We start from the raw sequence: 14799 nt of genomic DNA, 5'->3' as shown, positions 1-14799 counted from the left end.
CATCAATAAATAAAAAAGATATAGCATAAACAAGGTGTCCACTTTATAAAATGAACAGTCCTTATAAAGAAGGCTTTGGGAAATAGACCGTTAACGAATTCTACTGCACCGAAAAAATCATCGATTTACAATGTTTTTATTTTTGTATTGCGTAATTATCAGGGTTGTTAATAACGTTAATCAACGATTCACACCGTTTCTTTAATTCGTTGACGTTAACCTGTAACGATTAACGAAGCATGCGTTGAAATACGATTTAACGATAACGTTAACGTACAGCGTTGATTTAACGTCAACGACTTCGTTATTTCTAACGTTAACGATTTTGAGTTTCTAATATTTAAAAACCTAGTTGTCTTATTCGATAGATTAAGAAAAAAAGTAAATGTAGAAAACCAGAAAATGATTCAGTTCACATAATAATAACGAATGAACAATTCATTACTAGCATTAGAACAAGATAACTACAAATTGTGTGGGCAGTTTCAACGGTTTCAACTTAGACACTGACACATGCCATGTTCAGAAACGATTTATAGAAGAAAATAAATGCATGATCTTCATGGAATATTAACTGACTTTCTTTCAGTCGGATTTGGTGGGAAAATGATGTTTACAGTAGAGGTGCACAGTCTCGGAAGTGGGAAAATCTGCTCTATTACCTGTATTTGAAAATGAATAATCGGGTCAATCTGGGGGCGGTCACTCAAAAATATCTTGGTTGTTGGAAGGGTAGACAAAAAAACGCCGTGTGCTGGCTGAAGGCAAAGGAAGCCACTCTCTGGTAACGATTTCAGCTCATTGCTGTAGGTTGGTGGAACGGCGAGAGGTCATACGACGATTACAAAATTGCTAGGAAATCTTTGAAATTTGGAATAGTTCTTCCAAGCAATCATAACTGATGGTCAAAGAGGCTGGCTGTTGGGTGCCAAATAATTTCTCTGCACTGTGAACTTAGATTTTTTAAATCAATTTTCCATGGATACGGGGTATCAGCATAGAAACGTGTTGTTTATTGATGTTTCGAAACATTCACGGGGAACCTGTTCGGAACATAAGATCAACGCTTTGGTTAGCTGTGATCGTTGACGTTGATTCAACGCAAACATGTCAACGTTGACGCTAACAACCATGGAAATTAACGCAACGACGTTGTCGTTGACCCAGAGCAACGTCAACGTTAACGGCGTTTATCGTCGATTAACGTTAACAACCCTGGTAATTATGATTACTGTTAGAATTTAAGAACTATTTGTTTGTTGTGCTGTAAATTATTTGTTCTTAGTTTTATGATGTATTTGTATTTTTTTCTCTTTAAAAGATGTGGGGTTTTTATGCCTATTACAGCAAATCAAACGATGCGGTCAGCTCATACAGGCTTTTCCCTGCCAGGCTTCATAAGGATTTTACGTCCGATGAAGGTTAGAAACAAATAAATAAATATTATGATTTCTTGATTTTATAACGCATCTTATGGTCCCTGACAGTACTGTATCACTGCTTCCGTTTCAAATTATGCCTAACGACCAATATGCCAAACAGCTGCCATGCCAAACGACTATTACGTCAAATGACTATATGAGATATGGGAGATGTTCAAACTCTTTGTGATTTGTATTGCCCTAGCGTATAGAGGTCTACAAGCAAAATACCACGAACACAAACGCGCGATTAATCTTACACAACTCGATTTCCTCAGAATGAAACTGTATCGATGTTTGATTAACGTCTTTTCAGCTGTCGCTCAAAGTCAGTCCAACAAGGAAGTAAATGCTCAGCAGCCATTCTGTTTTTCTCACAGCAAACAAAAGCAATGTTGTGACAGTTCTCACAGCAAACAAAGGAAATTTTGTCAGCATTGCACTACTACGCAGGCAATTGGATTAGTCTATAAAGGCAATTTTTTGGAGAGAGTATGCTTTATTTTGTGACGTGACGTTTAACACAGATTCATTCTGTCCAATGGCATAAACTTTTCCAAGAATGCAGAGGCGGAATTAAACAGCTATCTCTCCATACAAGGCTTCACCGAGTATTCCATGTCAATCGGTGAATCGCATAAACGGTAACTGTTAGTCATGGAGTTAGAACTTTACATAATTGGTTCCCCTTAAGACACGTGAATTACCACGCGTCCCCATCATTCTTAGCTGTGTGGTATACCATGTTGGAACTGATTACCCGGGAGCATACCTACATTATTTAAGTTGTTCATAATTTTGTATGGATACTTGAGCTAATCCATCTAAGCCATTACGTAATTTATAGACGATCAGTATGCTATGGTTACTTATTTTACACGAATTCTATGAACACGATATAAATTTCAGTACCACATGGAGGAATCGCTGTAATTGATTTTCGGAAACAGTGAAATCAAGAGATCTGACGGGCTCAGAGTTTTTGTTTTTGCATTTCACAGCATTCACGACGACATCGATAATTTTAATCACGCCAGCAGCGACTTCATCATTGAGCATTGCAATCATTTTGGAACGTTATTTTAATCAATGCGCGTTGATCCATGCATAATTAATTTGTTTCTCCTCCTGTTTCAGATGGAATTGGACCGCAAGCAAAATATCCGGTAATTGTGTACATACATGGTGAGTCATATGAGTGGAACAGTGGCAATCCGTATGATGGATCGATCCTTGCCAGTTACGGGAGGGTAATCGTAGTAACGCTCAATTTTCGTCTCGGAATTCTAGGTAAATGAATTTTATCAATTGAAAATTCAATGTAAATTGATTGTGTTCTTTCTATCAATGGAAATTTATGCGCAGGTTTCATGAAGCCAGGCATTAGCGACCACACTACCAGCAATTTTGGTTTACTGGATCAGATAGCTGCTCTGCAATGGATAAAGGAAAACATCGGTGCATTTGGCGGAGACAACAAGTTGGTAACAGTGATGGGACATGGAACGGGTGCTGCTTGTGTAAACTTCCTGATGGTTTCACCTGTTGCCAAAGGATTGTTCCATCGGGCAATTTTACTGTCCGGGTCAGCCCTGTCGGATTGGGCCTTGACTCAGCACCCCTTGCAATCGACCATGCAGGTTCTACAGGGACTCAATTGTCCGCTAAACGGTGATAACGATGAAGTCGCTACTTGCCTGCGACGGAAACGCTACAGTGAGATATTGAATGTGAAAATTGCCTCGCCACAATTTTCCACTCGTTTCGGACCGATAGTAGATGGATTGGTGATTCCAAACACACCGCACAAAGTGATGGGGCAGTATAGCGACATATTTAGTGGGTAATTTCAATAATTTATGATAGCGTTTTCTGCATGGGTGGTAGGGTGTTTCAAATCTGTACGATATCTCAAAATAGCGTTTGATGAACAATTGCAATCACATTGAAGATTGGACACGCATATCCAAATTAGGTTTTGTTAACACGGATGATGAAGAACTAATCAAGAGATATCAAGTACAGATTTGGGCCACCCTTTTGCTCAGCTCTATAATATTGCCATATTTCACAACAGGTACGACCTACTTTACGGGATGACTGAGCTGGAATCGTACAACATCCTGAACGCTGTCGCTCTGACGTACGGGCTGCTCGAAAATGAACGCGACAATCTGCTGCGGTTCTACATGCAGAACCGCTTCGAGATCCGTCCTGACCTGGCGCTCGCCGCAACGCTTAATGAGTAAGTTTATACACCGCGCAATTTGCAATAAATTCAATCGCCATTCGTGCGCTGGATGGAACTGTTATCGTCCTCGTTTCGCCCACAGGTACACCGGTATCCTTACTGATCCGAACAAATCGCTGGCAGACATCCACCGTGACACCTTGTTGGACATTTTATCTGATGCCCGAGTTGCCGCCCCAATGCTCCAGACCGGGCTCTATCTGGCAAAAGTTAATCCAAAATGCTACATGTACGTGTTCGGTCATAATAGTGAGGCCGGCGAGTACGGACGGGTGAGTGCAGATTGCATTTGTTCTATGGCGGGAATATCTTGTCGATTTCTAGCTACATTTATCATGATTTAACTTACGAAATGGGTTCAGTAGTTAGGAATATTTATTTGATGTCAGATTTTGCAACATATTGTAACAATCAAACTGTTTCAAACTTTAAACTATTTTCCAATCGGTGAAGATGCTACAGAAAAAGTATCAGCTGAACAGTTCTTTTTCTTCTGGGCATTACGTCTTCACTGGGACAGAACCGGCTTCTCAGCTTAATGTTCAATGAGGCTTAGGGACAAAATTTCGAAAAAAAACGTCAAATGCCAAAACTTCGAATCCCAAAACGTCGAAATCGCCAAAACGTCGAATGGACAAAATGGCAAAGGCAGTAAAATGTTTACAGCGATATGGGATTGTTTCTTGATTTAGTTTTTTACATCGTGTCCCATGAAATGCGCGATTCGCATGTAATGAATTATTTATTCTTTTGGAAGAGAATCATCATTCCACAAAAAAAAATCATTTCCCTCTTTTCGACTCTTTGTCCTTTCGACGTTTCGTCTTTCGACGTTTTGTCACCTAACCTGGCAGGTACGATGATACTCTTGACCAGGGAAGTCAAGAAAATTTCTATTACGAAAAAATTCTGGGCCAACCGAGAACCTCCAGCATGGCTTTGCTTTGTAGCCGCGGACTATAACCACTCGGTAAAAGAAGGCTGAACAGTAAGGTAATATAAAATTACGTTAGTTCGGATTACCAAACTTTTACTAAATTACTAAACTTAGTGTGTGGTAAATCAGCAGACGGAAATACAATTGAACATTTGCAATATACCGTGCTGCATCTAATTGCCGGACGCTTCAAAAGCCGGACACTAGCCAAATGCCGTTTTTTTCGCCTAGAATCCACAGTTAAGATGTTTTCTACATTATCCATGCATAAAAGTTGTCACAAAAATAATTTTTGGATGATTTAAGGCCGGTGTATCCCAACCACAGTATTAAATTTGTAGACAAATACTTCACAGAATTAAAAAAAAATGCTATCGTGTTTTGAATGAGTCTATGCAAAAACTCCTGAAACAATTCGTCAAGTGGTTTAAAAGTATTTTTCATGAATTCCTTGATGGAGGAGTAGGTTTTGCTGTGCAGCCATTCCATGAAAAACCGATCTAGTGGGTCACCGAATTTCGTGAAAATTTGCTATTTTGTTCCTTAAATGATACACGTATTTTTGGATTTTTTGATTAGGGAGATCATTTCCTAAATAGAGTGACCAGAAAAATCGCGATTACGCAAAAAAAAATATTTGTTAAAAAATTATGACTTTTGAACCGCTCGACCGATTTTCAATTTTCTTAGACGAAATGAAAGCTAAAGATTCTTTTCAAGAAAAATATGAAATTTCACAAAAAATTGTTTTTATACATGAAAAAAAAAATCAAAAATTTACATACTTGTTTTTAATTATGATTCGTGGCTTACGGCTGACCAGCCGAGTGGAAGTTTGACAAGTACCAAAAAACTAAACATTACATATACTTTGCAATTGAATTAAATAGACAGATTTATGTGAAGTTTTGCGAAAAACGATGTGTGGGCTTCCAATGGGTCGCGACGTTCTCAAACGTTCTGTCATGGCGTAGGGGTAACGCGCCCTAACTAGAGATCAGGGAGTCGTGAGTTCAATTTTCACTGAGAAGACGTGTAACTTTTTCGCAAAACTTCACATCAATTTGTCCATTCAATCCAATTGCAAAGTATATGTAATGTTTAGCTTTCAGTAGTTGTCATTTTTTTTTTTGTTTTTTTCGTGTTTTGAAGGCCTCGGGACAAAAGGGGCTATTGCTGTTCTCATTTTTCTTGAAGGTTCAGAAAATTGTACGTTTACTGTCAAATTTTCAGTTTTCGAGATATATATTTTTTGAAAATTTATTTATTAGCCATTTTTTATCGGCACACACTGTAGGTCTCAGCGCATTAGATTTTTAATTAAAAAAAAAATCATAACTTTTAAACAGCTTGACCGATTTCCAATCTTTTTCATAGAATGAAAGCTTATGATTTCAACTTTTCAAAATAATAAATAAAACTGAAAACAATTGTTTATACAAAAAAATTTCAAATTTCTATAAATAATTTTTTTTTCAAAGTTTTAATTTTTTTCTGAAAGGTTAATATTTTAAGTTTTCATTACATTAAAAATGATTCGAATTCGGTTGAGCTGTTCAAAAGTTATGATCTTGTTATTATAAAAAAATCTAATGCGCTGAGACCTACAGTGTTTGCCGATGAAAAAAAAAACCTGATTTTTTATATTCAAAAACTATATCTCAAAAACTAAAAAAAAAACAAACATCGCTGAAAATTTAACAGTAAACGTAAAATTTTCTGAACTTTCAAGAAAAAATAAAAACAGCAATAGCCTTTTTTTCCCGAGGCCTTCAAAACACGAAAAAAACGGATTTTTTTTATTTTTCCTCATGTAAAAATAAACAATTTTTGTGAAATTTTATATTTTTGAAAAGTCAAAATCTTTAGCTTTCATTTCGTCCAAGAAAATTGAAAATTGGTCCAGCGGTTCATAAGTCATGATTTTTTAAAAAATAAAAATTTAGCTAAACCGCGATTTTTCTGGTCACCCTATTTCGGAAGTGGTCACCCTTATCAAAAGAATCCAAAAACACGTGTATCTTTATTTCAGGTAAGGAACAAAATAGCTTATTTCCACGGAATTCAGTGACCCACTAAATAAGTTTTTCATGGAATGGCTTCATGTCGGCTCAAACCTCTGTAGAGTAGGCCCATATCTTTAAAAGGGGCATTTTCACCCCTTTGGCATTCTCTCACTCTAGTGTCCTAACATCACCTGGTGAGACGATCTCGGGTGAATTTGTGCAATTTTGTAGATGATTTCATCTGCTTTTTTCGGTGAAATTAACATTAAAATGAAGAATTCACCGAACATTTCGGGCAATTTACAGATTTCTTTCCTGGAGTTCCACATACGTAGCATAAGATTCACTTTTCATCTCGACAAAATCACCACATATGCCGTGTTTTACCGCAGCTCTTTTAATAAAAAAATGTTGGTAACATACATGGCATAATTTTATATAAATAACCAGGATAATAAAAAAATATCCTACTGAATTATTTAAGGTCACCCAAGAATTAATTTGGACGATTTTTGGTAGGTATTTTTTAGAGATGGTCGGGTTTCACATTTTTCAAACCCGAACCCGACCCGTACCCGTCTTATTTTATTCCTTCAAACCCGGACCCGACCCGAACCCGAGACAAAAATTAAAAAGCAAACCCGGACCCGACCCGAACCCGAAAAATTTTCACTGTTCGAACCCGAACCCAACCCGAAACCCGAAAATGTTTTCTAAGAAAAACCCGAATAGAACCCGAGTTCGAAAAGATGATAAATTCATCGTTTCTGATGCATAGGGCAGCTTTAAGGTTGTTTCTTTGTGAACAATTCTCACCAAACCCGACCCAAACCCGACTAAACCCGACTTTTTTCAAGCCCGAACCCGACCCGTACCCGATAATTTTTTAGCTTTCAAACCCGACCCGAACCCGAACCCGAAAAAATAAAAAAATTCAAACCCGAACCCGACCCGAACCCGTCGGGTTCGGGTTCGGGTCGGGTTTCGGGTTTGAAAACCCGAGACCCGACCATCTCTAGTATTTTTGGGCGATTTAAAAATTATTACCTGGAAAAATTTTGATTATCTTAAAAACTTTTATGTAAATAAAAACAGGTATTTTGGTGCTTGAGAAAAAAATGTGTTCCGCAGTGTTATTGTTATTGGTAAGTAGTATAAACCTTGAATAGAGGATGATTTTCTGCTTTGTTCGTCTCTCTTTATTTTTTTTTCTGGGGGTGACCCATTTCGCATAAAAACGTATCGCATAAGGACGTTTTGCATAAAGTGTCGTACAAGAACAGGTAGCATTCAAATAAGGCATGTCTGTCTCGTTATGCCAAATGTCCATTATGCCAAACGTCCTTATGCGAAACGTCTTTATGCGAAATGGGCCATCACCTTTCTTTATGGCTTAACGTCTCGATTGAAATAAAGCTTGCTTCTCAGCTTAGTATTCTTGTGAGCACTGAGAGCTTTCTTTGTACACTTGAACATATATCGTGTGGTAGATAAGAAAATACAGTATGGCCCATAAAAAATGTGAAAATCATCATATCATGTTTTATGATAGTTTTTACATGGAAAATGTAAACGAAACATAAGAGTTGTTCATTATTAGTATTGTCCAATCTTTTTAGACTCTGTTTTTCACTTTGGACATGTTTTTTATCCATTACTTTATTCAATATTTTGCAGATGCACAGTCCCCCCGAAGAAGCCACACATGGAAAAGAAATCTGTTCCCGGAATCATGAATTAATCATGAATATCAATATTCATGGTCTGATTTTCTATGGAAAAGAGTGCCATGAATATGGGTATTCATGATTTCATGAATAATATTCGTGGTTTTAGAAACACATTTTAACCGTGCATATAGTGGATTCTGAGGGGAACCGTCGAAAGTCAGGACTAGTATTTAGTGGGATAGGCATGCAAGTGAATCCCACACAGTGACAATTCTCTACAAGACAGGTTTTTGAAACTGTTCGATGCCCCTTCTTCTTCTTCTTCTTTCTGGCGTTACGTCCCAACTGGGACAAAGCCTGCTTCTCAGTTTAGTGTTCTTATGAGCACTTCCACAGTTATTAACTGAGAGCTTTATTTGACCATTTTTGCATGTTTATATCGTGTGGCAGGTACGAAGATACTTCAATGCCCTGGGAATCGAGAAAATTGCCTTTACGAAAAGATCCTCGACCAGTGGGATTCGAACCCACGACCCTCAGCATGGTCATGCTGAATAGCTGCGCGTTTACTGCTACGGCTAACTGGGCCGCTACGGCTATCGATGTCTCACTATATTTAAAAACATAGATATAACCCCTAAAAACATACAAAAGTGTTTTGTTCGTATCTCTGTGATTTAAAGTCAAACTCTATGTCTTATTCCAAAGGCAATGAGTTGATATTCCTACGTACGAATTTAAAGGATTCAACCTGAAATCTGAAATCAGTTTCATAATATCTGAATTTTTAAGGATAAGAGTAATTAATTTGCCTTCGCCATATGGCTCTTGGATAACAGCTCAAACTAATCTCTTACATATTTCGTCTCTTTCAACAGCTTTCCCAAAGTGTTGTCGGCGAGGATTTGGCCTACATTTTTGGTGCTCCTCTTGGACCGGTTGGACCCTTTCAAACCCATTACAACGCACGGGAGCGCCTTTTCTCCGAAGCCGTGATGAAATACTTTTCCAACTTTGCTCAAACTGGGTAAGATATACTGATCACTTTAAAACACCGATAGTGAATTATTTTCAATATATTTCTAAATCGTTTCAGAAACCCAAAAGCTCCTTGGAAAGACTTGTTCTTAAATATGAACCCCGAAGATTGGCGATACTATGACGTTGATTGGCCAGAGTTCAACAGTGTCAATCAAAGCTTTCTCCATATGGGTTTGACTCCTGTTGTGAGCCGGCATTACCGACAGCAGTACATGAAATTTTGGAACCAAAAATTACCGGAAGAGTTGAAAAGGATTACTACGTCAAAACCGTACTCCCCATATTCAGAGCTGATCAGCCCACCGGATAGACGTATGACAACTTCTAGTCCAGAATTTGTTACTGGTCACATTAATTTGTTTCCTATTAAAGTAGACATCGAAAAGCCCACAGAAGACTCTTTTAAAGCATTGGTTCACCGAATGAAGGATCCTGGGATGTACAATGCTCCGGCGTCTTCGATAGGAATTCCCGCTGAAGCTCCAGTTAAAGAAATACCCAAACCTGAAAATGTCGAAAAAGACATGGAAAACTCGGAAATGATGAAAACTGAGGCTTCTCTCACGTTACTGATTACGGTGGCAATAGTATTCTTGATATTCAATATTTTCGTTATTGTAGGCTACATAATCAAACGTAATGTTGGAAACAGGAAGATGAAACGCAAATTCGATGATAATATCCTCGAGAGTGCTGCATCAATGAATGAAAAGCGATCGAAACTCAATGATACTGAGGATAGTTACATTTTAGACTTGATGCGAAAGTCAAACCCATATGAACCGGTAGCAAAGGCAAACAATTTCACCTTACCAAGGCAGTTTAGTGGCGAGACAATGGATCCCCATACGAAGGTGTGTGATTGGATTTCCCAGGACTATGGAACAGTTTGTACGAAACAAATTGAATGCGATGGAAATGGTTCATGCAATAGAGATAATCTTCCTTTGCCACAAAAAGTGAGTGTCGCAATTGATGCCACGCCACAGGCTCGAAGCAACAGTGTTTTGCGACAAGAACCAATCGAGATAACGAAAGCCAAGTCATTTGAGTGTGCTTCCCCAGAGGACTATAGTGAAAGTGTCAGCCAAGATTCACCGTGTGATTCCGACATCCGACAGCAGTGTTCTAGTTCTGGATCATCATATTCATACAACGATTGTGACTACAAAGTCGAACCGAAACATTTCAAATCTGATGCGAATCCAATTTATAATAATTACCCATATCAAAACGAAGAAATTACCAGTTTTATCGAACCTGGTGACATAAATGTCACGTCTCGAGATAAAAGTGAAGAAAAAGACCCTCTCTCGCCAGAAGAGGCACTCAAAGTCATTCAACGAAGAAACTTTCCCAAAGTGCTACCTGATTACCCGAATGGAGTCGCAGGCATAACAGCTTCAATGAAACGAAGATCCTTACCACCGCAAGCCTTCCTCCTCGCCAACTCTCACAGTTTGCGGAGAGACAGCTCTCGATTGGTGCCAGCTCCTCCTCCTCGTATTTCATCGACATTGGGTCGAAGGTCTTCGAAAAATAGAACAAGTAATAATTTCCTCAGCTCGCCACCCGTGATGGCTGAAGAACCACCAATTGAAGAAGAGCCTCCAATCACGTTGAACACACTCCATGTTGGACCATTACTTCCCAAGCATCATGAAAACACTTACATGACTATGTCACGGCAAAACTCGGCAGAAACAGAACAGACCACGTCAACCGAAGAACCAGCGGTCGACATCATTTGTATAGAACACAAACCAGAAAGTCATTACAGTTACATCAAACCGCCAAGTACGATAAAACCCCCTACATCGTTCAAGTCCTCTCCACCGAAAGAATTGAATCGAACCGAGAGTAGAGCAGAGCTTCAGCAAGCATCGACGTATGGTTCCACGCCACGTTTGCCGATTACTCGGTCAGGCAGCAGCATTATGCATCGAGAGATGAGTTCCGATTCATCAGCCACTGACACCACATCCGGCAGCACCGGAACAATTAAGATGCTGTAATCATACTTCGGTCCTACATACATACAACTGTCGAGTCCGATGGCACTCGCCATGTTAACACCCTCAGAACGCACCAACCGTGGTTTTTCACACACACTGCATAGTATTTATGTATTTATCGACAAAAAACCCCTTCCATGTCTCCATGTCACGATAATTCCGATCAAATATTTATTTTAACTGTATAATTTAGTTGTAAACAGCTGTCAGGAGCAACGAGGGTACGCACAATTGAGAAGTGTGAAGTTAGGTTTGTTTTGATGTCGGCTAGCGACTATCAAAATGATTACTTTTATAAAGTTGTAAACATAACACAAACACTCATGCACAAGCACACAAACGTTCGGAAGTGTACTTGAAAGCAGTCGAATAAATTAACTCGTAATGAAGTTTTATAGCTAACAGTAGCTCATACCGCTGTTTTATTGATCTACTGGAATTGTGAACACACCTTAATGAAAGTATTTCCCAATTAATAAGTGTACTCGAAACCTTCATTCATGATAATTATATTTATTAGAGTGGTTCAAAAAATTGTTTTTGCTCCACACCGCTTATTCGATTCTAGATCAAATTCTGAGTGTTCTCCTGAAATGTGAGCTCATTTGCATGAAAACTGAGACTGCACAAGCCCTTTCAAGTTTATATGGGAATTATTATGGGAAAAGCAACCAATTCATTCAATCGGTCATAGTGTTTGCCCATATGCTCTTGGAGATTAGAACTACGTTTATACTATGAAAAACAATAATCAGCTACAGCTTTGCCGAAGACCGTTTTTACATCGGACGCCTCAGTAATTAATTATTGATTTTTGAATGAGTTGTAAAACTTTGGTTATAATTATTGGGCTGCTCTGCAGGCATCACTGCATATATGCAGTAAAACATAGTAGCCATGATTTGTGCGTGCTATCTTTCGCGACATGTGCAGCAATGTCGCCTGTTTAGAAGTTAAATGAGCACTGCTGAAGAATTTGTGACGGGATATAAATCAATAACTAATTACTGAGGCGTTCGATTTGAAAACGTGTAGCATATTAGATGAGCCATTAAGATGAAAGTTGACAGATATCCCTATAAAGTCAAAACCATTCTCATTTACCCTGAACCCATCTCAAGTTCAGTCATTATCCTCAATAGCGTTAAAAACATGAAACATTCCCATGAACATTCCCATGTTCAAATACTTGTAGCTTTCCCACAGACAGAAACCCTGCGTCACATAAATTAACATACCCGGTAAAGTGCATCCACTTCACAATTATTAACTGCAATCATTTTCCCATAAGAACAACAGAAGCGATGACCCATGTCATCGTCACCTCAAAGCAATATCGATAAATTCCTTCTAGAACATCGATTAGGACGCAGCGTAATTCGATCTTTCTCTTTATGCCAAGACCATCGTTCCCACGATGCAAGTGCTTAACAATTATTCCTTTTTACCCATACATTGACTATGTATGAGGTCTACGCTGATTGGCTATCAGCAATGTTAACTTCAAGCACCTCCTCCTCAATAAATTGTAAGAATCTAGCTTTAACCAAAATTCTGAATAAACGATGAGAATTGTTTCAACCTTAAACGCGAGTAGACTAGATTATTCGATCGATGATGACTAGCCAATGTTCAAATGTAAGATAGGAAGAAACTTATCAAAAACGGTCTTCGGCAAAGTTGTAGCTGATGAATGTATCTCACAGTATCAACGTTGCTCTAATCTCCAAAAGCACTTGGGCAAATACCGATTGAATGAATTGGTTGCTTTCCTCATAGTAATTCCCATACAAACTTCAAAGGGCTTGTGCAGTCTCAGTTTTCATCCAAATGAGCTCAAATTTGGGGACGACACTCAGAATTTGATCTAAAATCAAATGAGCGGTGTGGAGCAAAAACGATTTTTTGAACCACTCTAATATTTATATAAACTCAATTTACGAAAATTGTAATATGTCTGCATTTAGGACTTCGCGGCATTCGTTAAGCACATATTTTTTAATGTTTTGTAAACAACTTCTTAATTTCATAAATGTATCGTAATTTTGACATTGATAAATTTTTAAGCATGTTGTTGTCAATGTTAAAGAAATTAATATTGGAACACAAATGCAACGATGACATTAGCTCATGTACCAAAACTGCCCATAACTGCATATTTGTAGCATTCGACAAAAGTAGGCATTGAGTAAATGGGATACCAAGTTTGCATTGCACACTGGGCCAGGAGCAGAATTTAGCCAGACAAAACCCTCTAGCACTTAAGGAGTTTATTTTTTTGGGTTGGTGTCAAAGGAGACTTATCTTGAATTTGTTTGTTTTTCAATTTGATGATATAAGTTAGTTGGAAATTTCGCCGCATAGGTGGCGCTGCGATGCAATTTTTTTTGTTTTGCGTCCTAGAGCTTTCGTGTCTTGGGCAATGTTTTAGAACGTGTAAAAATACGACAAGTTGTCGAAGACACCAAAGTTCTAGGACTTCAAATAACAAAGTTATGGTAAGAAATGTGTAAATCACTTAAATTTTACGTTTTTTCTACTTTTTACGTCAAAATAGTAAAATGTTTCATTTTAAAAACCATGCGTCACTTAATTTCGATAACTTGCATTTACTGTATGAAAAAAATCTTATTTTTATATAAATATTTGAATTTTTGAACAAATTATTGTAAAAATATCATAACTTCTAACATAACTTTACTCAAAAAGTTGCTTTTTTTTTGCAAAAACTTATCAATGATCCCAAATACGCTATATTTCATCTACCAAATGTCAAAGTTTGCCGGATGTATATTTTGATATATTTGAGATATATGAATTCAAAATAACCACCTTTCTCATATAAAGGCTCATCAGTGATGGAAAGTGGCGAAAATTTCTTCTGAACTGGAACAAAAGCAAAACCAAACTCTCCCGAGCGTCAGTAGCCGTAGCTGAAAGTGATTCGCGAACGTGTTCGGAGCTGTTCAGAGTCATATTGTGCATTTGGGAACAAAGCTGCTTCCCCTCCAAGATTTATAGTTTCCAAGGGTTTTGACTACAAACTAGTAGTTTACTGTCGATTTCATGGTTTTTCAATTAATTTGTCTGTCAAAACCATAATAAATCACACCTTGCTCGGTTACTCGCGAGTAAAAGTTCCCGAGTTTGTTGCTGCTTCTTTTGACATGTTCTCCCGAGCAGACGTGTGCGGACTTACTCACACCTAGCCAGTTCCCGAGTCTGTGATGTTTGTTATGCGTTGGTATACACTCGTGAGCTGCTTCGTGATGCGAACTTTTCCACCGCTGGTGTGCATTGTAATGCAGTATGGGAGGAAACCAAAATTTCAAAAAATCACTAAGAATTCAAAAGTGCTTATTTGAGGCTGAAATTTTGTACAAGTCATATCGCATACTAGATGAATAGTCGAAAATAATTCTGATTCATTTAATTTTGGGGTGAAATTGATCACTTGT

The 14799-nt window shown here is 38.1% G+C and overlaps 1 protein-coding gene across 3 annotated transcripts in view; it reads left to right on the top strand.

The window, feature by feature from the left end:
• LOC5577221 (neuroligin-4, X-linked) overlaps positions 1 to 11753 on the top strand; it is a 101635-nt gene extending 89882 nt beyond the window's left edge. Inside the window, exons 4-10 of one of the 3 annotated variants that reach the window (XM_021849357.1) lie at positions 2559 to 2711; positions 2787 to 3264; positions 3499 to 3666; positions 3755 to 3944; positions 9164 to 9312; positions 9382 to 9638; positions 9702 to 11753. In XM_021849357.1, the coding sequence (XP_021705049.1) occupies positions 2559 to 2711; positions 2787 to 3264; positions 3499 to 3666; positions 3755 to 3944; positions 9164 to 9312; positions 9382 to 9638; positions 9702 to 11341 (3035 nt within the window). In that variant the 3' untranslated portion in view covers positions 11342 to 11753. Of the gene's footprint in view, positions 1 to 2558; positions 2712 to 2786; positions 3265 to 3498; positions 3667 to 3754; positions 3945 to 9163; positions 9313 to 9381 lie in introns of all 3 variants that reach the window. The other 2 variants (XM_021849356.1, XM_001656274.2) reach the window with 2 other exon arrangements.
• The last annotated feature ends 3046 nt before the right edge of the window (positions 11754 to 14799 follow it).

Source organism: Aedes aegypti, chromosome 3, assembly GCF_002204515.2.
Source record: "Aedes aegypti strain LVP_AGWG chromosome 3, AaegL5.0 Primary Assembly, whole genome shotgun sequence".
In the NCBI taxonomy this organism is placed as follows: domain Eukaryota; kingdom Metazoa; phylum Arthropoda; class Insecta; order Diptera; family Culicidae; genus Aedes; species Aedes aegypti.
The sequence above is the reverse complement of the archived record's forward strand: the minus strand, read 5'-3'. Positions and strand labels throughout refer to the sequence as shown.